Source organism: Puntigrus tetrazona, chromosome 8, assembly GCF_018831695.1.
Source record: "Puntigrus tetrazona isolate hp1 chromosome 8, ASM1883169v1, whole genome shotgun sequence".
Taxonomy (NCBI): Eukaryota; Metazoa; Chordata; class Actinopteri; order Cypriniformes; family Cyprinidae; genus Puntigrus; species Puntigrus tetrazona.
Genome location: NC_056706.1, coordinates 11,256,622 through 11,284,334, shown reverse-complemented (window position 1 = coordinate 11,284,334; position 27,713 = coordinate 11,256,622). Strand labels below are relative to the sequence as shown.

Below are 27,713 nucleotides of genomic sequence, written 5' to 3'. Positions count from 1 at the left end.
TTTTTTTTTTTTTTTTTTTTTTTTTTTTTACATATTTCTGAGTGCTGTGTGTTTCTCTATTTTGGTGTGTGTACAGTAGGAATGTGTGCATCAAAGTATGAAATCAGGTTAATGACAAATTATGATATTATTAAGCATACAAAATTGTTTTATTTGTCTAAAATGTTATATTTTATACGGTCTCAGCAATGCATTGAAATAACCACTCAAGAACTAATGCACGTCACACACTGTATAATTAGAACTATTGATATCAGTCAACAGGTACCATATGAGTATAACTGTAGATTTCTACATGTTTATCTAACACCAAGACAGAAATGGGAAATGATGCTGGATAAAGTCCTCTGGTCAAATACATTTGTATACTGAGAAATTGAAGTTCTCCACTAAAGTATATTTCTGGCATGTACATTATAGTCAAAATCATGCAAAATTAGATGAGCTGAACAAGTGGCTCTCATCACCAAACTGGTCAAAACTCTTAAGGCCATTTTTACAAAAAAAATGTAACACTTACAAATATGTTAACAAATTTGTATATCATTAATTTATTCGTGAATAATAATATCCCCTCATTTTAACTCCTTTGCTTCACTTTGCGCACCACTTCAGATTAAATGCTCCTAATAATAGTATATCAAAATGTACAATCCGTTTTCGTTTTGAAGCTGGTTAATTTTCATAGGGTTCCAGTATATTTTGTGCTTCCCCTTTTGCTGGTGTTTAGTATGTCTCGGCACTTGGCCACACAAGCTTATGAAAGTCGCTTTGTGATGACTTAGGGTGTTAGGAAAAATAATTACCATACATTCAAAAATGAAAAAGCACACTGTGGCTTACAGTGTGCTTTTGTCGTATTTGGGTCATAGTGAACAGTACAGTAAAATAGTGAAACAAGCAGTACAAATGTTCAGCACCACATCTCTGTAGGAAAGTTTAACATGATTGTGTCTGCACAGGTTAAGTATTTATATGATGTTGTAATTAGAGCAGTAAATTGTACAAAAGTCTTTGTACAATCCCCCCATTATGTTCAATGAAATTTCAAGAATTAAGAAACTGAATCATTCTTTGTCTTTTGTGCAGCTGTGAGGAAGTTGTCGAATGAATTAGATTTGTCCAATATGTTTGCTTCCAATGAGCAGATTTTGATTAAGACCTGTCTGTATGTGCTGTTTGCGTTGTGCTTGTCTGTGTACGTTCAGTCAACATTCATAATCTCTCGAGTGTCTTTGTCTTTGTCACTTGGCCATGTGCTATTTTCTGATTAAATTCAAACAAAAAATCCTCGAAAGCAGATGCGTGACCTCAGAGGAGTGATAATGTAAACTGAGAAGCAATACAATGTGACATTCATTAATCAGGAAACTCAGGTTTTTCCACAAACTTACCGCCACCCATGATCAGTTACTTGACTTTGTTTTCTGAAAAACCAAAACCTTTTTGCAAGGTACATTTACTTGAAAAACAGCACTAAGACTTAAAATAATGTATATTTTATATGGGCATGAGTATCATCAAAAACGTATCTATGAAAACAAGTTTTATCTAGTGTTGCTTCTCAAATAAATTCATCTGGTTTCAGGGACTTTTTATGTATTATAACTTCCAGTACTCATTACAAAATGATTTGTTGAAATTAATAAGAGTGGTAGCTGCTAGACGTTGCTCAGCCATATTAGTAGTGTAGACAGATGACACTTCAAACTGTTGAGTATTTGAAAATTCGATAAAATAGATTATTTTCCTGTTGTCCTTCCTCACCATCCTTTCAGACTGTGGTAACAGACAAAAGAGGATTATACACCTTCGTCCCGTCTGGAGAGCGAGAGCCATGTGCGAGTAGCTCTTGGATGGTGATCCAGTTGTCCAGTATGCGTCGGTTGCGTTTCTTGGAGCTTTTTTTCTGACTGAGCTCCAGGATTGAGGCTGAGTTCTGACCAGACTCCGACTGACTCTCCTTACCCATATCCAAACCGTGTTCTCGCATATAATCCAACCGACTTTGCATCATAAACTCTCTGCGTCTGCGCTGCTCGCGGGCTCTCAGCAGATGTTGCTTACGTTCTTCTTTGCTCCAGTAGCGCCCCATTTTCATTTCGCTCACTGCGTCGTCATCAGTTGTCATTCCGCTACGCTCCTCACGGATCTTCATAGCTCGGGCTTTCAAGAGCCGGTCTCGGACGGGACGTTTGGCCACATAGCGAGTCCCATCACTTCTTATCTTCACCTTCCATTCCATGCGTGGTGACGTAGGGGGGAGAGGCAAAGGTAAGGCCAGAGAAAGCTTTACTGGGCTGGGGTGAGGCAATGACCCGAAGGTGCTATTCCCATGACCTTCACGGTCACTGCCTCCCACTGGTGCCTCACTTTCTCCTTCCACAGCTCTATCCAAGGGTCCAGAACTCTCAGAAAGTGAGGATCCCAGATGCATGCAACTCTGGTAGCGTTCCGGAGTGAAGCAGTTGGAATGACGACGTCGAGTGAAGTAAGGACTTGACTCTGCACTACGACCACCATTTCTGTTATGGGCACTCACCCTAGAATTTACACCCTGTGTCACCCCTTCAGGCATGCGACGGACCGTTCCTTCTCTTGTGAGTGAGCAGAATTTCTGGTTCATAGGGGTGTTAGTCTGAAACTTCTTGTAGCTGCTTGGTGAATATGAACTGTTGAGGCTTGCTCGTCCTCTTTCACTCCAGGTTGGTCGGTCCCTGTGTCTACTTGGCAGAGGGCTTGTGGACTCATCAACTTGAGAAACTGGAAGTCGATGCTCACTCACCATAGGCGTGCTCCTGCAGCTCTCTCCCCCAGTGTTGTAAGCACTGGTGCTGTCCTTGTCCGAACGTTCCTTCTCTGGAAGTTCGTTGATGTCAGACAGTTCATGCAGTGGAGATCCCTGAGGTTCTGCAGACGCTCGTCCAGATGTTTCTTCCTCCATCAGCCAGGCTTTTAAACAGCGTTCTCTTAACTGTTGCATCTTCTGTGCCCGTAGAATGTTCCGGCACTTGAACTCAAGGTGCCTCATTTCTTCTTCCAAAAGTGCCATCTCATGTGGAGTCAGGTTCTCGTTACTGTTCTCATCCAGAGTCTCCTCCGTATTGTCAGCTTCCTCTTGGATGTCTTCTTCTTTCTGCTCCTCTTCTTGAACTTGCTGCCCTTTCTTCATTCTCTTCTCATAGCGACACTTGATTTCCAGAAGCTGTCTGTATCTCTCGCATTCCTCTTCTGTCAAGCCCGGCATTATCATCCCACTGATGGGGTCGTGAAGGTACCCACCACCCATGCTTCCACAGTCCAGTGAGTCTGTGCTAAGGTGGAGCTCTCTGAGAGGGAACAGCGGCGATGGCGTGTCGTTCCCTCCTCCTCCACCACTCCTGCCGGGCCTGAACTTTCGCAAGCTGCCAGGTGTGTTAGTGGCATTTGTGTTGGAGGCACTGGTTTGCTCATCACCCAGAAGGATGTCATGTTCAGAGGATTCTTCGTTCTTCGTGCTCTCATCTGTTCGGCCCACACCACTGTCAAGCTCTTGACTGTTGCTGAGGGTTGCTAAGCTGAGCATGGGTGTCTCCTGATGTAGGGTTTCCTCCGGAATGCCTGCTTGGGGTCTCTGTTGGCGAAAATGGTACAGACCAGGCAGATGGGAAGTATTAAGGCTGTCCACACTCATCCCTACAGGTAACTCACAATCAATCTCCTCTGGATCCAAATGAGTGTCCGTCTAGGTGAAAGGCACAAGGAGAAGAAAAAAAGAAAGTAAGAGGGAAGAGTTAGAGGCTAAACATCTTCAGTATTGCCCTAAATATAAATACATGCAGTAGTGCACTTGAACACTAGATGGCAATATAAACATTTGTTTAAATGTGTGCAGCATGTTTAGTTGCAAAGAAATTGTGAAACCTATTATTTTATTAAACCGCATTGGGGCCTAGTATTTTCATACATACACAAATATGTATTTATTCCATCAAACCTTATTTTTTAAATTTAAATTTAAACCTTATATTTGTATATTTAATTTATCTGGCATCTGCTTTCAATCATTTTAGCTGTAGCTTGTTTTGCTGCTTATATTGCAAATGTATTATCTTAAATATGAACACACTGTTTGGTAGCACAAACATCTTTTTTTCTGTACTGCACTTTGTTATTCTTTGTATTTTACAGCAGCTAATGAACCAGAAGTCTTGCACATGCACAGAGAATGGCTTACTTATTTGGAAAATGGAGGTGAATAGCTGGCATTTTTAACAAGATATCATGAGATATTTATCACATTGAATGTACATAGTATACACAGTCCATAAGAAATATTTCATGATCACTGAGACGTAAAAAATAAAACTATTTTCTTTATAACCAAGTAGCACTGTAACTCTGACTGTTAATTTGTTCGTTTTAATTTGTGACAGTTGTTATGTCTTGCTACGAATCAAGATTTATTGATGAATACAGATTTACTGAAGCATTGACTGAAGTATCTTTGTCTATCGATGGCAGCCAATAATCAATTGTAATTATCCTTTGATTATATATCAGACCTTCATAAAGAGTAACACAGGTTGTTTTAATGGTCTGCTGTGACATTTCTTGAGCATATTTGTCTCATTTGTCTCATATTTGTTTCATTTCTCTTGATTTTGTAAGCCTGTAATCTCTAAGTTAACAGTTCCTTACTGTTTCTCTAACAGTCTCTCATTTTCTCTCAATCTCTTTCTCTCCTGGTCTGACAGCTCCACTTGTTTCAGGTCTTCAGTTCATCATTAATATTTCTGTGTTGCTTTGAGGGTGATTGTGGATGAGAACAAGAGGTACAAAATGGCCCCCTTTTCGTTCTGATCTTGTTAGTGCTGAGCGTTGGCTGAAATGAGCTCCCTGTTTTATTCATTAGCTGACGGCTGTGCTCATGATAGATGGTTTTTGCAGGCTGCACACAATAACCAACAGCCATTTTTTCAATATCACCACTGATTCCCCAGAAATTGCAGAAAAATTGACACAGTTACAAAGTCAGAAATTCAGAGCACCACATATAGCTCTGAAATAGATGCTCATTTAGAGCAGTTCATATTTGTGTGATGCAAGAGTAAAACTGCTGTTAAATTTTTATTAAATAAAACAATACATTTGCTTGAACAGACAACTTTAAGATTTCTATTAATTGCTTCTGCTGGGGTTATTCTCAATTATAAGTCACTTTGGATGTTCTGCTAAACAAATAAATATAAATGCACAGTTAAAATCCTAGCACTGGATAAGGGTTTCCATTACAATTGTACAAAATGCAAATTTGCGAGTTTATGGGGTGTTATAGATAACCAGAGCATGAACGTGCATCGCCACAGACTCATCAGAAGACCTTGTTTATGTCCTTGGAAACTGCTTACTGTAAAAAAGCATGGTATCCTTCCTTGCTATAGTGTACCTTGCTTGTACCTCTTCATTTGCCCCCTCTCTCTCATGCCTTCTATCAATTCCTTCAATTACTTCTCCCCTCTGCATGTCTTTCTAATGGAGCACTTTTCCCCCATTCTGTAAGCAGCTTTGTTCCCTCTCACTCTTCATCTCCTTGTGGAATAGTGTTAATGGAACTGCCACAAATCCTTGACACCCATCACTAAGAGTGATCACATGATTGAGACATTGAGTGATGTGAGACTTCTGTTTCCCTTCCTTCAGCAAAATAATCCATTAATTTTAGGATATGCTGTCGTTGGGGACAGAGTGGGTCCATTAACTTTGCATGTGCCTCAAAAAGCCTATTTTGTGTGTATGTGTGTACCATTTAATTGCTCAGAGGATGTGAGATTTGGGGGGATGATTTAATGGTTTGTGTTTATATTAGTGTCTGTTTTGTCTACAAGGTTTCTCCTAAAAAATAGACAACAATATGGTGTTATGAGAAGCAACTTACTTCATTTTATCATATTACTTTCTAGGACGAATAATTGATATGTAACAGACTTTCATTCTATTTTATTAGCATGTGCTCTCATAAATGCGTGTATTTTTATTCTTGTTATTCTCTTCCACATTTGTATTTTTTTTTTTTACCTCTATCTCTGGTCTGGCAAGCAGTAATGAGAAGTTAGTGCTGTCCTCACGGGTAAGGATGGCCACTGCCTCCTCTCGGTTCTGCACTTCCATCCCATTTATCTAAAGTGGGACAGACAGGGACTCATGTTAGGGAGTCATGTTCAAACACAAAAACATCAGCACAAGAGTGGTCGTGTTTCGACTGAGTCCTTGATGTCAGTGTCACATCAGAAACCTGGAATAAACAAAGGACTTGTCAAGACAAAGGCAACATGACACGTTGTCTTTGCTGTTCTGCAATTATTCTCTAGAGTAGTTGTGTGGGCTGTGTTAAAAGTCACACCAATAATCTGTTTATAGACCAATTCTATCTAGAAACATTTGACCTACCAAGTGAATGTCAGTTCATCATGACTGTTTTTTGTTGATGTCATTTGGCTCTAGCAGGACATCTGACCAAAAAAACATACCTGTAAAATCCTGTCCCCTTTCCTGATTCTTCCATCTTTTGCTGCTATGCTGTTTGGATTCACCTAAAAACCAGGAATGTTTAAATATCATCTGGATAACTTGAATAACAGCTAAATACTTAGCATATAGTTTTGCATATAGTATTGCTGAGTAGTAAAATAGCATCCAGCCTCATGTGGTCACTCACTTCCCCAACGTAGATGCCTTGGTCTTCCTCATCGTCTGTCCGGTAACAGACTGTTAGTCCCAGTTTATCCTGCTGACTCGACTTATACAGCTCCACCTCCTGACAAAGACAGAGAGGAATAGCTGTTTATAGGGCAGAGATTAAACCCTCCGCTTTAAAGATGGACCAGGACAAAAAATTAGCTTGAGCAAATTTATGAGATATTTGGTTTGGGTAATGTTTAAGGGTCTTCAGTATTGTATTGTAAAATGTATTCCCATTTTTTGTGTTTTATTTATATATTCTATTCTTTTCTACTATGTGATATTATGTTATGTTATATTATTGAATTAACCAATCTGCATACAAAATGAATTTATTTTATTTTTGCACATAATCACAATTATTAACATATTATGAACAGCTCTGGTCATTTATCGATAAAAAACAATAATGGGATTTAATTTGTTTAAAATATTGGTTACTCACTTATGGTTGAATTTAAAAGGCTATTGTGATTTTTTTTTTTTTTTGTTGTTGTTGTTGTTTCCCCACCTCATATTCTAGTTCTTCTTGTTGATCCTCATGGTTGGCAACATTAAAGTAGTCATTTGTATCACTATATTCCTGCCCCAGAGAACCACTGTGAAAAGACATGTTTCTTTAGCAGGTTTTCAGCATTCAGTAACCTCGCAAACAGTAATGAGAATAGATTAGGAGCAAGAAGATGGTGAAGACACTCACAGGTCATTCAGAAGGTATGGCTCCACCAGCTGTCCGAGGGGAGGGGAGGGTGGAGGCACAGGTGATCCACTGCTTGGGTAAGATCCTCTGTCCCCATTCAAGAAGTTTTGGAAGCTGATGTCGGTCTGGGTGCCGTTGTCCACACAGTCTGTGATAGCCATGAGCCGAGGTGTGCCAGCGGCTGCACCCAATCTTCTCCTGTGACCCTTACATACCACTTGAAGAAGCAGAGGATCATGAGGCTGCCCATCTTTGTCCTGGGACAGATGAGATGTTCTTCTGCCTTTGAGCTGCAGTGAGTGAAAAGAATGCCATTGAATGTCCATTTAAAAAAATAATGCACTTATTGGTTGTTTTATGTGACACTTCTGAAAATGCTGAAGCAGCACTATGGAGAGAATGAAGTGGAGAAAGAGGGAGACAGAGATAAGAAAAATGAGAGAAGGAGAGAGAGGGATGATAAATGCACAAATAAGCAAAACTCAAGGAAGGTTGTAGTTCTGCTCCTCCTTGGTGAGAAGTAACATTGCAAAGCAGCAAAAATGGCTATTGCAAGACAAGCATGAGCTCTCCATCATTGCATCACAAAGAAATAGAAAGATGAGAAACTGCAAATATATTAAATACTGTTTTTATAGACGATTCTGCTGCTTTATCATAAAAAATCTGGAATCTGTTTTTTTGTAAATTATAATTTTACAGTTTCCTATGTTAACCAAAGCTGCATTTATTTAATTAAAATGCATTTAAAAAATACAATTTAAAATGTTTTCTGTTTTGATATTAGTGTAATTTATTCTTGTGAGTAGAATTAGAATCTTCTGTAACATGATCCTTCAGAAATCATTGTTCTTTTGCTGATTTCATTTGAATTAACTGTAATGTATAGACGTGATAAGACAAACTTCAGATCTTAATGGAATATGTTGTACCTTTACTTCTGCATCAATGGGACGCAGAGTGTTTCCTTTCTGTGAAGAAAAACAGATCAGAACCAGATTAAAAAGGGTTAACATTGACAGCTCTGAAAAGATACAACAACAGCTGTGTGCCGCAGCCTTGTATTGATTGCTGGTTCATTTTGATTAAGCGTGATATTAATCTTTATAACAGTTAATGTTTTAGCAGGCTCTTTTCACATCACATCGCTGCTTCTTAAGTACTATGAAAAAGCTACAAAAACTTACAAATACTGTTTATGTACCAGGAAATGATTTTCGTTTGCAGTGTAGTTTTTTACTCAGCATGTCAACACTGTCGTTTACAAAAACGTATCAGGTATTTGTTACAGACGAATCTAGATTGCAGTGGAGTTGCAATCATGGATGTGACAGATATGAAAAAATACCAGCACAATTACCCAAAATCATAATGACATAAGATCTATAATGATAGATAAATCCAAAATCTATAAAACATATATAGGTAAAATTGTGAAATAATTTATCCCATGACTTATGAAATTATACCAGTGCTGTTGTGGATGCGGGTTAATGACTATCAGTGTATTGGTTTATTTATTGTTTTTATAACTGACAGATATCTGAATCTGCAAATTTGAGTTTGTGCATTGGGACAGTTCATTCAATGACAGGCCTTACGGGAGGGACAGATGAGAGAGGATTTAACCCTCAACAATTTAACCCACAATCAATACAAGGTTGCTGAAAGTACTTTTGACAACCCCTCTCCAATCCCTCTCTCTTTCATCCTTCTCAAAGCAGTCAAGCTACAAATAGTTGACCCACAGAGACCAGGTCTCGCCTCAATCCTTATGCTGTTTGACTGAAAGTCTTTCGATGTCTAAAAGAGGTGAAACCTATTTATTTTTCATTGTGTTTGGCTCATTATTGATCCTGTCAGTGGCTTTGATTACAAATGGACTGTTTGCACACGGGATTCAGAGTTGATGGAGCAACAGTGATTTTGGCAAGCACGGACTTCTCAAGCAAAACAGATTTTCTGTATGTTCCCTCTTTCATATAGAAAATGCTCATCAACGTATGATTGTCTCAATGCATTAGTGCTTATGATTTGTATGCATAAGATTATGGAGAAATTGGAAGCAGTGTTACATCGGAAATCAGTGTGTCGAAAATTTCCAAACATTTGTTTTCGTGTTTTTTGAGAAACAACAGAGTGTGTCGAATTGTCTGTGATGGAATTTCTTCTGCATGATTAAGTTGCCAACAGAACTCAGTGGGTGATTGTGCTTATCAGTTCAATACCAGGAGACAGCAATTACATCGCTTTAACTCCTGATACACCTCTATTGACCTTCACCCTGTACATTTGCCCCTGTGGAATAATTGCATTGCTAATGAAGCAGCTTCTGAAGCCGCTCACAGATACCGCAATGCACATCCACACCCCAACGATCCCTATCATCTCACTGCGGGACCCCTGCATTAACTCTGAGTCTGTGATCTACCAAACGCGCCGCATTGATTATGCCACTTTCAAAGACATGCAGCTGGAAGCATTTAAAAAAAGGCAATTTTGTTTAGTTTTTTTAGTGAAGGGGAATAAACCTTCATCTGTTCATCTAGTTAGCATGCGAACAAAGGCAAATGATTGCCGATAAGCTTCAAAAGTATTGTGCACTTCTAGTTTGATACACAATGCAGGTATCAAACACAAGTCACAATGTAACAGAAAGTAAAAAAAAGTCCTTTCTTCCATATTGTGATGTATATCTGAGACAGATTAGAAAAAAGAAAATTAAAGCAGGAACCTGGCATTTCATGGAGACATGGAGTTTCATGGAGTTGAGACATTTTAAATCTTAGAGAATATTTTGTTGAATAATTTTTGTTACAATAAATTTGGTACATTTCAACGCAGTTGTCAGCCGTGCTAAAATTTATGTACAATCTCAAATGTAATGGCACTTTTCTTAATGCCACAGTATAATTAAATGTTTAATAGGAATTCAATCAGTCATATACCTTTTTATTGCATTTAGTCTTAAGTGCCTTGACATTTTATATGCTTATTGCATCTGTAACTGCTTTAATGCATCTACTTTGCCACCTCTGAGTATTAACTCTGCCGTATTAGTGCAGCGGTATGAGGTTTTTATTGGAGCGATAGGTTATTTGTTGTTGCATTTCCACCGACAGCCTGCTAATTATAATACAGAAACAGAGGGCTGTTTCCCACAAGATTCCCCTCCAAATAATTATTCTGATTATATCTTTTTTTTCCAACTTTCATTTTGAAATTAGCTTGCTTCTCTCAATCATCTTGACCCAGTTAAAACAAAGTGTTAGAAATGCTAAACGTCTTCACAAAGGTTCTAAGCACTGCGGTAAACTAGGTCAACTCAGTTTGAGGTTCTAAATTGTGCCTTTTACATTGTTCCCAAACTCTATTCCTGTCTTCCCTCCATCACCTTCCCCTCAGGATTTCGTTTTGCTTTTGATTAGAGTTTAGAGGAGGGAAACTCTCTCTATCTCTCTTTTTTTTTTTCTCGCTCTCCGCCTGGATTGAACCTTAACCTCCATTAATCCGGCGTCCTGAGCAGTGATATATGTTATGTTCAAGACGGAGCAATAGCAATTTTTGCTCCTGCCGCTGCTCCCGATCAGGGCAGGGCAAAGGGTTGTGCTAGAAACCAGAGAAGAATTTACCTAAAGGTTACTTGTGCCCGAAATGTCAGTCTGGATTAGTTTTACTTTCTTCTTTTTTCCCCCCATTCTTGGAGCAGGTGAAGGGTGGAACGTTTTATCTTTTTTTCTTTCATGCCTCTGCATGTTTGGAGAGACCTCCTGCAGCGTGGAGGGCACGCGAGTAGATTTTGTTTATTTACATCAGTGTTTTTTTTTTTTCAAATAGCTGATTTACTGCGCTTGACTATGTGTGTGCTCGTCTTCCCCGTCATTATTGCGTCTACGTGTGTTGCAGTGAGAAAGCATATAAGTCTTCCTTAATGACCTCAGTTGCCTTGGCAACGGCATCCCATAGAGACAAATTTGACAGGGTATGTTAGGTAGAGGCAGGAAGACTGAGAGAGCGAGAGAAAAACTCATCAGACGTGTCTTGTGTGTTTGTGTGTGTGTGTGTGTGTCTGTGTGTGTGTGTGTGTGTGTGTGTGTGTGTGTGTGTTGGGGTGGGGGGGGGTGTTAGGCAGGATTACAAAAGGCAAAGCGTCTGCTAAAAGGCTCATTTTGGAGCAACTCGACATGCATAGGATTTTTGCTGCAGCCCGAGCTCATTTAAACCTCATCATAAGACTAAAGCTTGGAAGCAATTAGCAGGGATGAGCGTCGCACGAAGATGGCGCTGCCAAATGAATGCGATGGCGTTCACGGATAGCGATTCCATGCGCTCGGTTATTCCAGCAGAGCCGGCTAATGTGATCTGGTGTGAATGGTATTATTCATGCCTGCAGCGGCTTGTCCTGAGTCCAATGAAGCCTGTCAGGATGTGTCTGCTCTTTATTATCGTGTGCCCAGCCACAGAGTAGAAGCAAGAGCAAATGCCACTTACTCAAATACACAGAGCATGACACTGATGAAAGACTGGGTGAGAACGTGTGTCTAAGAAACAGTGTCACTATGAGAAGCGCAACAAGAGGTTTATTTTATTGGGGTTTTATCTTACAGCGCCACTTAACTCTTGGCAGCTTGTTGCTTTTTTAAAACAGTGACAGCATTACAGCGATAAAAGGCATTTTGTGTGGAAAATGACTGGTTTGCTTGTGCAAAATATGCTGCCATGATTGCCAGGGTGTTGCTATGCTGTTGCTAAGGTGCTTTTTAGCATGTTGCTGCTAGGTGGTTGGTTACTTAAAAACAAGCCCACCAATAAGTCTCCATAATATTTCAATCCCTAGAAACGGCTCCTTCAGTGTAAGCCTGAGGGATTTTTCACCAGTTTCATTGTCGCCAGGCAGAAAATCACAAATCCAATGGCTTGCTTACTGTTTAAAATTCAGTATCAGTATGAAAAAAAAAAAAACATTTTATTAATGCATCACAGTAAAAACATTGCTACAGAGGAATTCTGTGTTAAGTAAATTTCTATTCTTTGAAGAATTCTGAACAAATCACTGTTCGCATGAAAACATTACCAAGAACAGCTATTTTTAACAGTGATAATAATAAGAAATGATCCTCAAACACCAAATCGGCATATCAGCATAATTTCTGAATGATCATGTGACACTGAAGACTGGAGTAATGATGCTGAAAATTCAGCTTTGCATATTGATATTGTAAACTATACTAAAACAGAAAATAGTATTTTTAAATTGTAATAATATACAAGTAATAATATTACTGTATTTTTGATCAAATAAATGTATCTTTGGTGAACATGTGGAATAAAAAAAAAAAGTAAAATTGGTGGTGGGTGAGTAAATGATCATTTTTAGGTGTATATCCCTTTAAGTGTGAACAGCTTCAGTATGAAAGCCATGAAGGATAAGAGGAAAAAGTAAAGATGTATAATGCCTTGTGGTGATGTCACCCTCAGCTTGTCATGACTCTCATGCCAATATCATTTTGCATCACATTCTAAAGCGCATTATATATGCTTGACGATTCCTTTGCAGTAAATCCAGGGGGCTTCCAGTGTTGGTGCAGCTGATTTGGCAGGGGGTTTATAGTGTCTTCCAGCTCTCTCCACTAATAAGTGTGCAGCATTTAAAACAGGCTCACACAGAGAGGACTCTCTGTCACTGCATAAGAAACTAGTTTAGGAGTAAAACCCTCTGTGAAGAGCCTCGGGCAGTGAGGGATACGGTGGAGAGAAGAGCTGGAAATTGAAGTGAGATTGAAGAGATCAAGTAGGAGATCCTCTCGGTATTAGAAAAAGCTCGACCTATCCTGGCATGACATTGCGGTCTGGCGGAGAAAGCAAATTGCTCTCTGAACAAAACTTCAAAGTGGCAAACTCAAGCTGTGGAGAGGATTTTAGTCAAGTGGAGTTTAAATGTTATAGGTGAAGGAACTGAGAGGGGCGGCAATGCATTTAAAATGGGTTGCATTTTAGTTTGAAAATAGCCAATTATTTACCCTTATTTAGTACCATAGTATGAATATGAAACAGGGTTGTTTTAGTTAACTAAAAATCATTATTTGAAATAAATATTTTGATGGAAATAAATGATGGGGGAAAAAAACCTCTTGCTATTTACCAATACTTGGTGTACTAAAACTAAAATACCTTAAACTAAAACTAAACAATGAATACAAACCACACAGACAAATAAAAAAAAAAGACAAACACATTAAATTAAAATAAAACAAAAAAGTAAAAGTTAAAACAAATTCAAAATATTAATTAAAAAAGAAATATGCTAAAAAATATCATTCTTTTGTAGCAACTTGAAACTGTTTACATTATTTAAAAATTTTGAAATCATGCACGTTTTGCATTGAGACATTTCTCATTTTTTTAATTTGTTTTGGATTTTTTTTTTTATGAAAAAGGACACTGTCATGTATTACATATTTACAATTTTTTTTTGTTTTTTTATACACCATGCAATTAAATAAATGATATAGCCACCTATAAACACCATAGCAATGTTCTAACAACCGCTATGAGGAGCAACCGCATAGCAACAACCCAGAACACCTGAGCATAATAGCAGTTGTGTAAAGACTCAGAATCATTTCAGAAAATATATAAATCAAGTTAATATTTGCATATTCATGTGCTTGACCTTGTAAAAGGCTACAGTGGTTTGCTTGCACAGGTGTCATAGATTCTTACTGATTTGGACCCTTAGATACTTTAATTCAAGGTGACATTACACTGCAGCCACATTTCCATTGTAAGCCATGTGTTCAGAAGCATGCCGTGCTTTTTTTATAGTCAAAGGATCGTCTTTGCTCTGATACACATGTACTCTGCTTCTGAATTCAATAAACCTTGATTTTTAGCATTCCTTTCCGAGTCAGTGTCACAGCCGCAGATATTTTACACACCTGATAGGTTTTATTATTAGCAGATCTGCCCTTCTCTCATCCTGCTCTACTTTCCAGCAGTATAAATATCCCCTAGCTATCAATCATAGTCACATGACCTGTCATTGGTTGGAAAAATGACAGAATGGAAACCAAACTTTAACACCTCGCCAGTGCAAGGTTTAAAAAGCCTTTTTTCTCTCAGCCTACTTAAAAGTCTCACCGCCATGTCAATTAAAGGATGCTGAGTAGGAAGTCTTTGTGCTGTTTTGGGGATTGTGGTTTTCAACACAGGATTAATTCATTAAATTGTTTGCCTAAAGCACCACCTTAACTCAAAGGCCCCTTGACGCATCTTAAACCTGTTCTTTTACGATAAACACTTTCCAGTTTGCTGGCAGATCTACAATCCCCGTAAGGTTAACCCGCATAAACTATGGTGTCTTATGAGACAGCAGAATGTGAGGGGTTTTTTATTACTAGTGGTGCAAAGCAGAGCATTTGTTGAGTTTTAAGGGGGCCATATGATACGATTTCTAGCTTTCCTTTATCTTTGGAGTGTTGCATGCTGTTAGCGTGTAGATAAGAGGTATCGAAACAAAAGTGGTATTTTTTATAAAAGTTATGAATTGTCCACACCCCCCAAAACAGCTAATCTAAAAACGTTTCCACTTTTCGACTTCATAGAGTGGGTTTATTTTAGAACACTGCCTAAATCTTAACGCAAAGAAAGAAGGCGGAGCCATTATTCTCGCTGTAGTGTTGTTGCGGGTGCCATGTTCAGGAGACGCTGTGTGTCGTTGTGAAAGTGGAGCTACTTTCTTTGTGCTTCCAAAAGGAGACGCAACTAGAAATCAGTGGTTAAGTAGTATTTACAACACTGTTCCAGAACAGTTTAACACAAATATTAGAGTGTGTTTAGTGAATTTATGGAGGACTATTTCCTGCCCTGACTATCTCCTGACTCAGAACCATTTAAGTTACACTTTCTTATTAAAATATTCAATATTCAAATGCGAGTTTTGAGCAGTGAAAGATAGTGCTTGAGGTTTGTCGTTTCTCCGATAACGAATGCAGACATGGTCACGTTTATAAGGCACAATGCAACGCAATGCAGAAAAAGACATGATAATCAGTAATTACGTCTTCACAAATAACTCATTTATAATGTGTTTTATTGTTTTGGTGTCATAGCGCCAGGACTCGACATCATGCTATGATAAGGGCGTAACATTTCCATCAAATGCTTGAGGTATTTGGTCAATCACAAGGCACTGGATAGCTGGCCAAACTTTTTTTATAACTATCTACTTTGTACAAATCAAACGGCTTCGGAAGGTGGAGAAATAATGCACAGTATGTGGAAAATAATGTTTTTTTAAACAATTACACAAAATAATGTTCTTTTTAGTAACATCATATGACTCCTTAAGAAGAAAAGGAGCCTCCTGCAGGAATAAGGGACCTTGAGCTCTAACATTTCAGAGGTAAATACAGTCATTTTAGGAACACTTCTATTATATATCAAGAAATTATCATTATGTTTGTGCCCAATAAACTGGCTAAATGAAATTTCTTTTTGATAAGCTATTTGAAATTCCTGGACCCATATTTCAGCATCAAATGGAAACCCTTTTAAGATGAACTGAAGCTGATATAGCAAAGGGAGGACCGACTCCCTTTTTATTGCCCATGGTTTTAAAAATTAAATGCTCAGTAGTTTAAATGCTACATTTATTGCATAGCATTTTTAATAAAACAAGTTATAGGTGATCTAAGAACTGCCAAGTTAATACACTGCCATTCAAATGTTTGGGGTTGTCTTTTACTCACAAGGCAATATTTATTTGAGAAAAATATAGTGGAAACTGTAAAATTGTGAAATATATATTGTAATTTTCAAATTTAATTTATTCCTGTGATGGCAAAGCTGAATTGCTTTCATTACTTCATTACATTACTAGCATCATTACTTTAATATTCAGTATCATATGATCCTTCAGAAATCATTGTAATATTCTTATGTGGTGTTTAAGAAACATATACTATTGTTAGTTTTAAAATAATTTGTGTGAATTTTATTTATTAATTTTGTGATATATTATTTGATGAATAAAAAAGTTAAAAATGAATAATTTATCTTAAACAGAAATATTAGAAATGCCTCTACTGTAACCTTTGATCATTTTAACGCATCCTTGCTGAAAAAATGTTTTGAAAAAACTTACTGACCCTAAGCTTTTCAATAGATGCTAATGTCACCTCACAAGTGACATATATTTATATTTATGTTGCGATGTTAATTTGATTAACCTCCTAGATTTATCCTCATTAACCACATGATTTCAAGTGCAAAAAATGGAAAGAAAATTGAATATGAACTTGTTAGTATTCTCACCTGAAACATAATCCTGTACTGTTCCTCCGGCCTGTTCACCACACACATGTTGCAGCCCATCGTGGCTTGTGGTTTCCTGAGGGGGTGCGATTCCTCGATGCTCTTCGCTTCCTGATTCTCCGACGTAGGTGTCGATCCCTGCCGTCCAATTACAGTAATCCCTCCCTAAGATCAGAGGTTAAGACTCTGCACTCCATGAAAGGGCTTTGATGTTCTTTTCTTTGTCTGCTTCCCTCATTCAGGCCCGGCTGCTGTTTTAATTGAGGTCCAACCCGGGAAACAGGATCAGAGACGCTGCAGCATCCAGCCGTGAGAAAGTCAGGGTTTGATCGCTGATGAATGGAGCCTCTGATGTCTGTGTGCTTTTATACTCAGCTTTGAATTTCCTACACACTCAGTGAAGTTAGTTTAATGTTTTTGGCTTTAAAACTTCACGTATGATGATGCGAATCAGATATGTTATTAGACGGATGGTATTGAAACAAGGCTTGAAACAAGCAGCCAGCAGCACGGTGTGACAGGATTAAATTTACAGATCCCACCGTGTCTGAACAGTATCATCAAAGAGATGATCTGCCTAACGTGAACTCCCTGGTGCCTCCGCCAAAGTCGTAGACTAAGATATGAATTATTAAATAAAAGATGCAATAAACAAATGTTTACTTTCCGCCGCTCCGTATTCCCCTGAGAGATGCTTTCCTTCACACTCCGATTCTATTATTAGAGAGCTTGTTTCCTTCATTTACATATAACAACGCTCTCTAGGCGCAGGCGTGCACGTCATGCTATTTGAAGTGCTTTAAAACATGTTGCTCGAGTCTGTAACTAGTGCCTACTCCGATTGTAGACTTGAATATTTCCGTTCCATCCTTAATTATGATGACAATTTCAATGCAGATGTTCATTAGCCGTTATTATAACCGCAAGTCTGGTGCCATGCCTAATTTCATATTCCCTCTCCACAGCATGTTGTATTTGACACCTGCATGTATTTATCTACATAAGCGCTCTATGACCGTGTCATCATCTTTTCCTTGTCCTCTATAAAGTGAGGTTGTAATCCCACCGCTCATTTGCACTCACTTTGCAGATAAGAGCCTGTCGTTCACAGATCACATCAAACCAGTCCTCTTCCTTTCTTCCCGGAATTCCAGCTGTGTGTTCATGGCAGAAAAGGAATGAGAGAGTGCACCTGTCAGATCGTGTCTCTCTCGTACTACCGAGGTGAGCTCAGCTCTTTCTCCAAACAGTATGTCAGTCTGCAAGGGCTGTTCTCTCTATCGCCTGATGGAAGGATGATTGAAAGGGGTGAAGGGGAAGTGTCTGATCTTCAGCAAGGAATGAATTGAACGCTGCCCCACATCTGCCCGGCTTCAGAGCCTCGGGATATAAAAAAAAAAGCTTTAAAGTACGTATTAGACCACTGCTAATGATGTTCCCTTATGTTTCTGCTCCTCGCGGCTGGAGATTTGGGACGTAATCCAGCTTGCTCGAGCGTTTGAAGATGAATGAAGTGGAGCTGTGCGTTTCCAAAAAGAAAAACAAAGTCATTCAGTCTGATGGTGGGATGGTGAATCTGAAAAATCCGTTCGAGAACGTCTCAAGGCTCTCCTGGATCGACGCCAGCCCAGCGCACGTACATGTGTGTCTGCAGAGAGAGGAAAAGCTGCTGGGTTGGAGGAAACGTGGGGATCGGCACCACTGCACAAGCTGGAGCCCATTACAGCTTTACAGCAGGCCCCTCCTCTCCCGGCAATACCAGCCAATATTCAGCCAGCTCTCATCTCTCTCTCTCTCTCTCTCTCTCTCTCTCTCTCTCTCTCTCTCTCCCTTGCTCACTCTCTCTTGTACTTATAGGTGATAGCGTCACCCTCCCACCTTCCTTTCCTGCTTCCCTCATATCTTATTTCCCAGCCCCTCTCCGCTGTCTCTCTCTTTTTCTCTCTGTCACCTGTATTGGAAGCAGCTCTGCACTCGGGTCTTTGTTGCCTGCTGTGAAAGGGGCTGAAGATGTTGTCAGTCTCTGGCTGTCAGCACACAAACAGAATATATGACCACATAGACCAAGGAGCTTTGACTCTCTCTCTTGGCCATTGTTTTTGCCTTAACGCTTGCAACCATACTGCAATAGGAAAATAGGTGTGCTATATAATCCGTGTTTGTATAATAAAAAACAGTGTTCCTCATTATAAAAATGCATACAAATTTCAGTTATTTTTTCGTTCATAGTAAAATGCAAATTACAGGGGGATCTCAATAAATTAGAATGTTGTAGAAAAGTTCATTTATTTCATTAATTCAGCTCAAATTGTGAAACTTGTGTATTAAATGAATTCAGTGCACACAGACCGAAGTAGTTTAGGTCTTTGGTTCTTTTAATTGTGATGATTTTGGCTCAAATTTAACAAAAACCCACCAATTCATTATCTCAACAAATTAGAATATGGTGACATGCCAATCAGCTAATCAACTCAAAACACCTGCAAAATGGTCTCTCAGGTTGGTTCACTAGGCTACACAATCATGGAGAAGACCGCTGATCTGACAGTTGTCCAGAAGACAATCATTGACACCCTTCACAAAGAAGGTAAGCCACAAACATTCATTGCCAAAGAAGCTGGCTGTTCACAGAGTGCTGTATCCAAGAACGTTAACAGAAAGTTGAGTGGAAGGAAAAAGTGTGGAAGAAAAAGATCAACCCAGAAAACCACAGTCTTGGATTGTCAAGCAAAATCGATACAAGAATTTGAATGAACTTCAAAAGGAATGGACTGAGGCTGCGGTCAAGGCATCAAGAACCACTCAGACATGTCTAGGAATTTGCCACAGACAACATCAGAGGTGTCTTACTTAGGGCTAAGAAGAAGAGAGCAAGTGTTGTATTTCATTTTGAAACCAAGGTCCTAAAGTCTGGAGGAAGGATGGAGAAGCTCATAGCCCAAGCCGCTTGAAGTTTCCACAGTCTATGATAATTTGGGGTGCACTGTACTGGATGCTTTTGATTGTGTTTGATGTGGAATTGCTGCAATTTTAATAATTTTATTTTATGATTTATTTTTATTTAACTAGAAGATAATGTTCTTGTAAACAATAACAGATTACTATATACACAGTTATAGGTAAACAGGTGTTTGGTATGAAAGATGTTAATATATTTTTGCACATTTTCAGAACTGTAATGATAAATCGGTCTGTATGGAGCTATTTGTTTTATAATTTACAAGAAGCAATGACAAAGCGATATTTAACAAGCACAGTGTAAAATGATGTACCTGCTAGAGCCTAATGCTACTAAGGGGAGTCATTATTGACCTGTAGCTGTGCTGAACACCAGCGGTGTGTTCTGGGTAAGCCATGATGTGTTAGCTATTAGGTGTGATGAGGTCCCTGTGCGTGTTGCTGATAACCCGTTATCTCATGCTGTCCTTCTGACTCCTCACTGCACCATGGGTAGTCATGCAAAACCAGAGCTTCCTTTTAAAAGAGTATATTTGATTTTGTGAGGTACTGATTTATTTAGAGAACAGGGATTACCACACTAAATCAATATAAGCCAGCCTATAAAACCCTACTGTGATGTTTTCTTTGGCTTTATTATTACAGTCTCACGTCATTCATGTCTCTCTTTCTGTTTATTATTTATAATGATGAAATTTTGCATAACGTATTGCATTTTTCATTCTCTCTGTAAATGTGTGTGTGTGTGTATATGTAAGTATATATATGTGTGTGTGTGTGTGTATATATATATATATATATATATATATATATATATATATATATATATATATATATATATATATATATATATATATATATACACACACACAGAATGTCTGACGTTTATAATTGCCATTTCTTTCTGACTACAATGTATAGGTTTTCATGTACATACTGGTATTTTTGAATGAGTTATGGCTGAGATTTAGCACATTTGAAGTGAAAGTACTTGATAAACATATTCAATGTGTGGATATATATATATGCAGCCATCAGACATGAATTGAATATGCCTGAAATTCCATTTCAATTTAATTGAGTTTTGAAAATAACTATAAATCATTTGAAACATTTGAATATAAGTAAAAGTGAATATAAATAAAATTAAGCAGTTGCTATAATTGTAGTCTTTAATAATACATTTTTGTTATTATATATATTCTAGATATTATATCTGCCATACAAGGATTGTACTTCAAGACAACCTAGCAGCCGTGGTTATTCTTGCTGACACGGGAGAGACCTGTCCAGTACATCTTTGGGAATCAGACAAGTAGGTTTTATTTTAATACACTCCACTGCCCTTTGACACACAACAAAATAACATGTTGTTGACTGACATTTATCAGTTCACACGGAAACACATCTCACACTGAGATTCACCAGCTTCACATGCTTAGCCCAGTATTTTCATATGTATACTATAAAATCAAAAAATATATAATTTTTAAAAACTCAAATCTAGAGGATTTTTAACAGTTATTGTGGCTAATTGCATTTAATACCGTAAACTCGTATTTTAATAGAATAACAATTCAATCCGGGCACACAACACAAAAAAGATGGCAAGAAAAAGAAGACTGAGGTTATTCTACAGTGATTACAAATTCAATATGTAATATATTTTCTATTTTCATCCAATAATGCATGATTTTGTGGCAAAGGACGTGAACAGCCGAATATAAAAAAAAGAGGGGGAGGAAGGGAAATGCATTCAGGGGAGAGCTGGCCATTGTGTATGCATTCTGTATCCCGATGTCAGCCGCAATCATATGGCTCTGTGACTTCCTCTGAGTTCTTTCTGCACCTTGAATAACGTGTAATGGGCTGATATCACAACATTAGCATGCATTATACTAAGAGAGAGAGAGAGAGAGGGAAAGAGAGAGAGTGACTGGAGGGAATGAAAGTGCAACATGAATTTTAACAATATACTCATTATTTATTTATACCTCTGGAAGGAGAGCTAGACACAGATTTTACATCTGTTACTGATGCTTCTCATTCTCTCTGCCTTTCTAACTTTTCTGTTTGTTTGTTGCCCTCACTGTGACCTTGTGGTGTTTTTGTGGTCGCCTTCACTGTTTATGAACCTCTACAGCATTCTGATCCCCACATCATGAATAAAACAGTCAGAATTCTCTGGAGAAGAGCCTGCTGTAAACTGTTGAAAAAGGTGATGTGCCAACATGTTGCTTTTGAATTCAATTGCTCGTTTGCTCTGATATCCAGCTGGTTCCTAAGAGCCTTGTTAGGGAGACCGGTTTCCCATTTTACATCTCTCACAATTATATCTAAGCCGTTTGGAAATCATGCATCTCGCAAGCCCGAAAGCCTCAAATAAAAGGAAGCACGGAGGTAGAAAGAGAGCGAGGTTGACAGAGAGATGCGTGCGTACCGCAGAGACCCTCCATAAACGACATGTTACAGGACTTCAGATAGTGAGGGATTTGACAAGCAATTATAGAAGCCAAACAAGCTCAGTGCTTTCAGGAGAGCAACGGAGAGAATAATACAGAGATGGTTACAGGAGCAGTTATTGAAGTCTGACAATGATAACAGGTCAGCGTTGGTGGGATCTGCAGCGGAAGAGGAGAAATTACATACTTCAGGAGTGCGGCGTTATGGATTACTGCCTCAAGGATAGTAACGCACCTGTTTCTGTCTCTATAATTAAAGGCACAGTTCAGGCATAAATGAACAATCTGCCAATGTCTGCCCACTCTCATGTTCAAAACCCATATGACTTTTCTGGACTGCGCTGATCTTTCTTTCATAACTGAGGCTTTTAGGCTTCAGAAATTGTACTTTTAAAAAAGCTACCAATATCCTTTTAATGAGGGGACTATTTTAAATGTAATATTCCACACATTTAAATTACAACATGTAAATTATTTTTTAATGTGTTTGCCTCGAAATATGTCAATGTTTAATTCACTGTCATTAAAAAAATGTAAACGTATTTCAGTTTTTTTGGAATAAGCCTGTTATGCTAAATGATTTGTTTAAAAATACTGTTAAAACTGCAATGTTGTGAAAAAGGTTATTACAGTTTTTGGCGAACTATATTTTCAGCATTAAATTCATCTTCAGTGTGACATAATCCTTCAGAAATCAATCAAATATGTTGATTTGGTGATCGCAAAAACGTTTCCTATCCTTATCAACACTGAAAACAGTTCCTTAATATTTTTGTAGAAACGTTCGAAACAGCATTTGAAGTAAAAAAAATCCTATTATAAATGTTTTACTGTCACTTTTAATTACCCAATTTATTAGTGTTCATTTATTTATTTTTATCTAACTGACCTCAAAACCTTTGATCGGTAATCACGCATTTTAGTAAAACAAGTATGTTACATTTCAATATTTAAAGTATGTTTCTGTCAAAAGCGTGTGAAGGTTAAGGATCACAACTCAACGTCCTTAATGAAAAGTTGTGATGAAATACACAGTTGTCATACATGAATCCACAGGGACCCCGCAAACCCATGGGAGGTGTTGTTGAGAAAATTCATTAACGGATTCAAATCTCATGTAAATTCATTATGCTTCCAGCGATGAGAAAATATGGAGCCCTGTTGTGAAGAAAATTCCACAGCAATCTTAATGAAAACTCAGCCTTTCTCTGTCTCAGAGGGGGAGGAGATTCTCCAGAAAATAGCCCGAGGATAAATCTCATGCAAGCACACTCCAGTTAACATGCAAGAGTTTATCAATTTAAGTTGCAATAAATTTAGCCAGCAAAGCAAAAAAGTGAAATAGATTGGATTTCACATTCAGTTCGTAGTTACGCGGCTTAACTGAATTTATAATTAGAAGGCCCACCGCTCAAAATCATTCTAAAACTAAAAGATCTGGTTGGCATTGGAATTAAGTGATATGGAGATAAATATGCTCACAATTCATCGGAATTTTTCGCCGGGCGTGTTAATATTTCTCGCGATTTCTCTATGAGAGACGCAGACATAACTCAAGCCTGTGGCAGAGTTCCTCCGAAGATTTATATCCGAGCGAGAGGTCGGTCGATGTAGAGGAAAAGGATGTTTACCGTGTCACAACCTGCAACAAAGACATCACACTTTACAGGCTATTATTCTAGATGACCATTCATTCAACAACCAGATACGATCTTAAACCTGGAGCTTGTGGACACTGACCGGTCTTCCTCAGTACAACACAATCTCATTGCTTTATATAAAATATCTGTTCCTCTCGTCGCTTTTTTTGGGGGGGGATGGGTTACATGTAAGGAGCCTGGAGGTATGTGAAATGGACAAGATGAAGAATGCATTGGGGGAGGATGGAGGAGAATGGGGGAGGAGGAACATGGTGAACCAAATGTGTAATTGCGGTTTTGTGGCTCAACCTAATATTCTTTAGGGACAGATTGATCGGTAAAGTGTTTTGTCTCCCTGTGGGTGACGCTTTGTCCTTTTGTACACAATTTTCAGTTAGCAGTTAAAATATTGCATCATTAATATGAGTATTCATGCAGATTTTGTGTGCATTGGGTTCTTTTCAGCAGTATTGTATTTTATCGAGTTGGTTCGCTTGTGTGCTACATCTCAAATCAGCAGAGACCTTTTGACCCAGACAGATATGATCAATTCCAGCTCTCCTCTATTATTGAGCCAAACTGCTCGTAAATAAGAGCACCTCTCGTCTCTCTGGAGGGCAGAGAGGCAATAAGCAGAACTCTGTCGGCCACCCCCAGGGCTTTAAGCCAAGTCCTCCCTCCAAGGGCGGCACAGCGCAGTTCATTTAATTACCCAGCATGCCCAATGCATTCCCGTCTCACATCTGTATGAGTCAAACCCGTCCCACCGGCTGGCAAACGCATTGGTTTGTAATTAATTTTTCACCCTGCTCAGCTGATGTGTGTCATTCACATCACGTGAAGGTTCTCGCATGCGTTTCAGATTGCGGAGGTTCAGGATAGAGCTGCGATTCAGGGCCTAATTCATCAAGGCCTGTACCTGTCTCATATGGGTCATAGTGGGGGAAGGGTACGTGGGGTTTAGCTGCTGGAAACGAACCTTAGCTCAAATCCCCAGATGTACATATCGGCAGAACTGAAAGGAAAGAGTCGTTCCAGCAAACTGAAACAGATTCGGAGAAATGTAGCATTATGCCACTTGCTCACCTATGGATGCTCTGCGGTGAATGGGTGCCGTCAGAATTTGAGCTCAAACATCGCAATATTCCACATCGCTGCAGTCCATCAGTTAACATATTGTAAAGTGAAAATTTGTAATAAACTAATTCAACAAGATCATTTTAACTTCAAACTGTTGCTTCTGAATAACACAAACAAGCTAAAATATCATTAGCAACATTTTACATTTACAAAATTTTACATTTTTTATACTGCGTTGTTTCATAAAGTAAAAAAACAAAACAACTCTTAAAAAATTGCTGTTTGATTTCGATTCGAGATTAATGTAAGCTGGTAGGATGGAATTTAGGCCAAGAAAATTACTGGAGAAAGTCCTGCATACTTAAGAAGAGAAACGTGTCGTTTTTTTCATTTATTACACAGAATAACAAGTGCACAGATTACAAACTGGCACAAGATAAAATTCCACAATATTATCATCCCAATTAGCAAGACACCAACCAATTAGCCTACATACCACGAAGAAAACAAAATAAAATTAGAACAAAGTGTAAATGTAAGCGGAAACATGTTTCCAGATTAAAATAATAAGACGTCTAGTTGATAACGTTGTAAAGGCCAAAGTGTGACCTCCAGCGGACAGCAGCTGTAACTACACTATCAGCTGGAGGGCATAGTTGATGCCTAATTGCTTCATCATTTTGTGCAATTAGAAATGTATCTTGACTTGGTGTGACTGCTCTTTCTGATTGTTTGTTTATTGACAGAATAATAAATAGATTATGGGGCGTTGCTCGTTGCTTATCAACCATTATGAGGAGATTTGTATTTTCTGAGGTAAATGAAATGCACCTTACCGTCTTCTCGTTGTTTCTGTGCTTTCTACCGTGATCATCATATGAATTCCTTCGGTGATATTCACATACGAATTAAACAACTAAACTATTGATTGATCCGTACGTGACTTGCATCTAATCGCGTTGCTTTTAACTGACAGCGCAGCCAATGACATTTACGATTACGAAAGGTTTCCAGTGAATGAGAGACATCCCCGTGTATAGGAACTAAATTTAGAATGCTTGTCCAGTGTCATATGAACAATTACCATGGAAACAAGTATCACGGTGTTCCTGTGTCTCACAGTAAGAGTCACAGTACGACCCCAAATCAAGAGACGCACAGCCTCAAAACAACATAGAAACCATGAAAATGCTTTTAATTGTGTGGGTGTAATTAATTCATCAAAGCTATTGAGCGATGAAAAGATTCAAAAGAATTACACGGTGCGTGACTCAATAAGCATATTCATCTGTTCAGTGCCTGCAGTGTATTTTATTTATTTATTTATTTTTAAACTTTATATTAATTGTGTCATATCTGTAGCCTGTTTGCTCTCGTTGTGCGATTTAGATTTTTACGGACTGACTTTTTAATTGGAAAATACCCCAGCGACAACTATTTTTGTGACACTAATAATAAATGTAGCCGATAAATAAATATGATAAAACATACAAACACAGGTCAGGGTAGGCCCACCCTATATTGTTGTGATATTCAGTTTAGCTTCCTATATTTTTCTTTTTGTTCCTGCAACGCGTGTATCCACTTCCGCCTATACATCCATAAACCCGCTAATGATGTATATCGCGCGACAGGGAGCCGTTGTCTTGTCAGTGTCCGCGGTGTAGCGCAGGGTATGCGCCGTGTATACCTTCTTCTTTATCAGTAGGCTTTGTACCCACTTCTAAATCCCCTCCGATGAGGGAAAATCATGGCAGCCTGCCACACGAGTAGCTAATCGAATCGTATGTGAATAAATGCAAATATTGCATAAAACACCCAGTGAAGACAGCTATGCGGTCAGGACGCGACGGCTTCCCTTTAAATGTGATTGATGAATGCGCCCGCGCCTGCTTTGTTCAGATGGACAACTTCGCCAAAGTGTGCACTAACAACAGAACCTGTGCTCGAGATCTGCAGGATACTCCATTAGGCCTACGCATTACCGAAACCTTTTATATTTTAATCTTTAGCGCTTCGAGTAAGAAGGTCAGTATCTTTGTAATTAGAAATGAGAAAATAAACATCAATAAACCCGGAAGTAGCTCTCATCTCCACAAATCACGTCTTACGCGCGCAGAACGTCACCAGAGGCGCGCAAGTGGTAAAATAAAATAGCTAATGATAATCAGTACATTATAAAAGCCAGGTTTTTGCCATCAAATTATTGAAAGTTTTTTGATCTGTCAATTATTTATCGCAAAATTGTGCACCTCTATTGTGGCTACTGGTCCTTACTCCTTGAAGTAGCTGCAGTAAAGTGAAACCCACAGTCTTAAATGTCACTGTTTATAACATAAAGCGTTCAGCCTTTCGCTTTAAAAAAACGCGGACACAAATTAAAAATATATCCAATTCTCCAGACACCTTTACACCACTGCTACTTGCTCTCCACTCGTGATCAGGTCAGTCAGACAGCAGCAAAGACTCCTTGACATTTTTTTCCCACTGAACTGGGACACTTTTATGTTGGTATTTGAAAACAACATGAAACCAATGCTAAAGAAATAACAATATATCAAAAAGACCTTTGTTTTATTAAACTGTCCTTACATTGCAGCTCTCGAGACTGAGATAATTTGTCAGCTATGCGTTAAAAATGCACTAGAAATAAAAAAAAAATTGTGTGTGAAAATAGTTCATAAACAGAGTTAACCATTTAAGTAACAAAATTGTAAAATAACAGAATTGACAGAATTATCAGAACTGTCAATTCTGTTACTCTTGTGAGCATTGTTACATAATTGAATATGAATATATATATATAAGATAAGCGCAATTGGATTCAAGAATTGCAAA

At 38.5% G+C, this 27,713-nt stretch overlaps 1 protein-coding gene across 2 annotated transcripts; it reads right to left on the bottom strand.

Annotated features, from left to right (window-relative positions):
- Positions 1-125: 125 nt before the first annotated feature.
- On the bottom strand, positions 126-25,788 carry pdzd4 (PDZ domain containing 4). Of its 2 annotated transcripts, XM_043246619.1 has the most exons (9): positions 25,712-25,788; positions 16,736-18,383; positions 8,353-8,391; positions 7,421-7,710; positions 7,232-7,319; positions 6,698-6,796; positions 6,510-6,572; positions 6,058-6,159; positions 126-3,724 (listed from the first exon to the last, which is right to left on the bottom strand). In XM_043246619.1, the coding sequence occupies exons 2-9, from the start codon at positions 16,793-16,795 to the stop codon at positions 1,775-1,777; spliced, it is 2,691 nt and encodes an 896-aa protein (XP_043102554.1). In that variant the 5' UTR covers positions 16,796-18,383; positions 25,712-25,788; the 3' UTR covers positions 126-1,774. The 2 variants fall into 2 exon arrangements, with proteins under 2 accessions (XP_043102554.1, XP_043102553.1); XM_043246618.1 differs by lacking the exon at positions 25,712-25,788 and having other exon boundaries at positions 16,736-18,732.
- Positions 25,789-27,713: the final 1,925 nt, after the last annotated feature.

Bases quoted from the DNA above. Each gene is read 5' to 3' on its own strand.
- pdzd4 (XM_043246619.1), bottom strand. From the start codon at position 16,795: ATGGGCTGCAACATGTGTGTGGTGAACAGGCCGGAGGAACAGTACAGG. The intron at 8,392-16,735 runs GTGAGAATACTA...TTTTCTTCACAG, and splicing joins AGTACAGGATTATGTTTCAG to AAAGGAAACACTCTGCGTCC. The intron at 7,320-7,420 runs GTGAGTGTCTTC...GTCTTTTCACAG, and splicing joins CCATACCTTCTGAATGACCT to TGGTTCTCTGGGGCAGGAAT.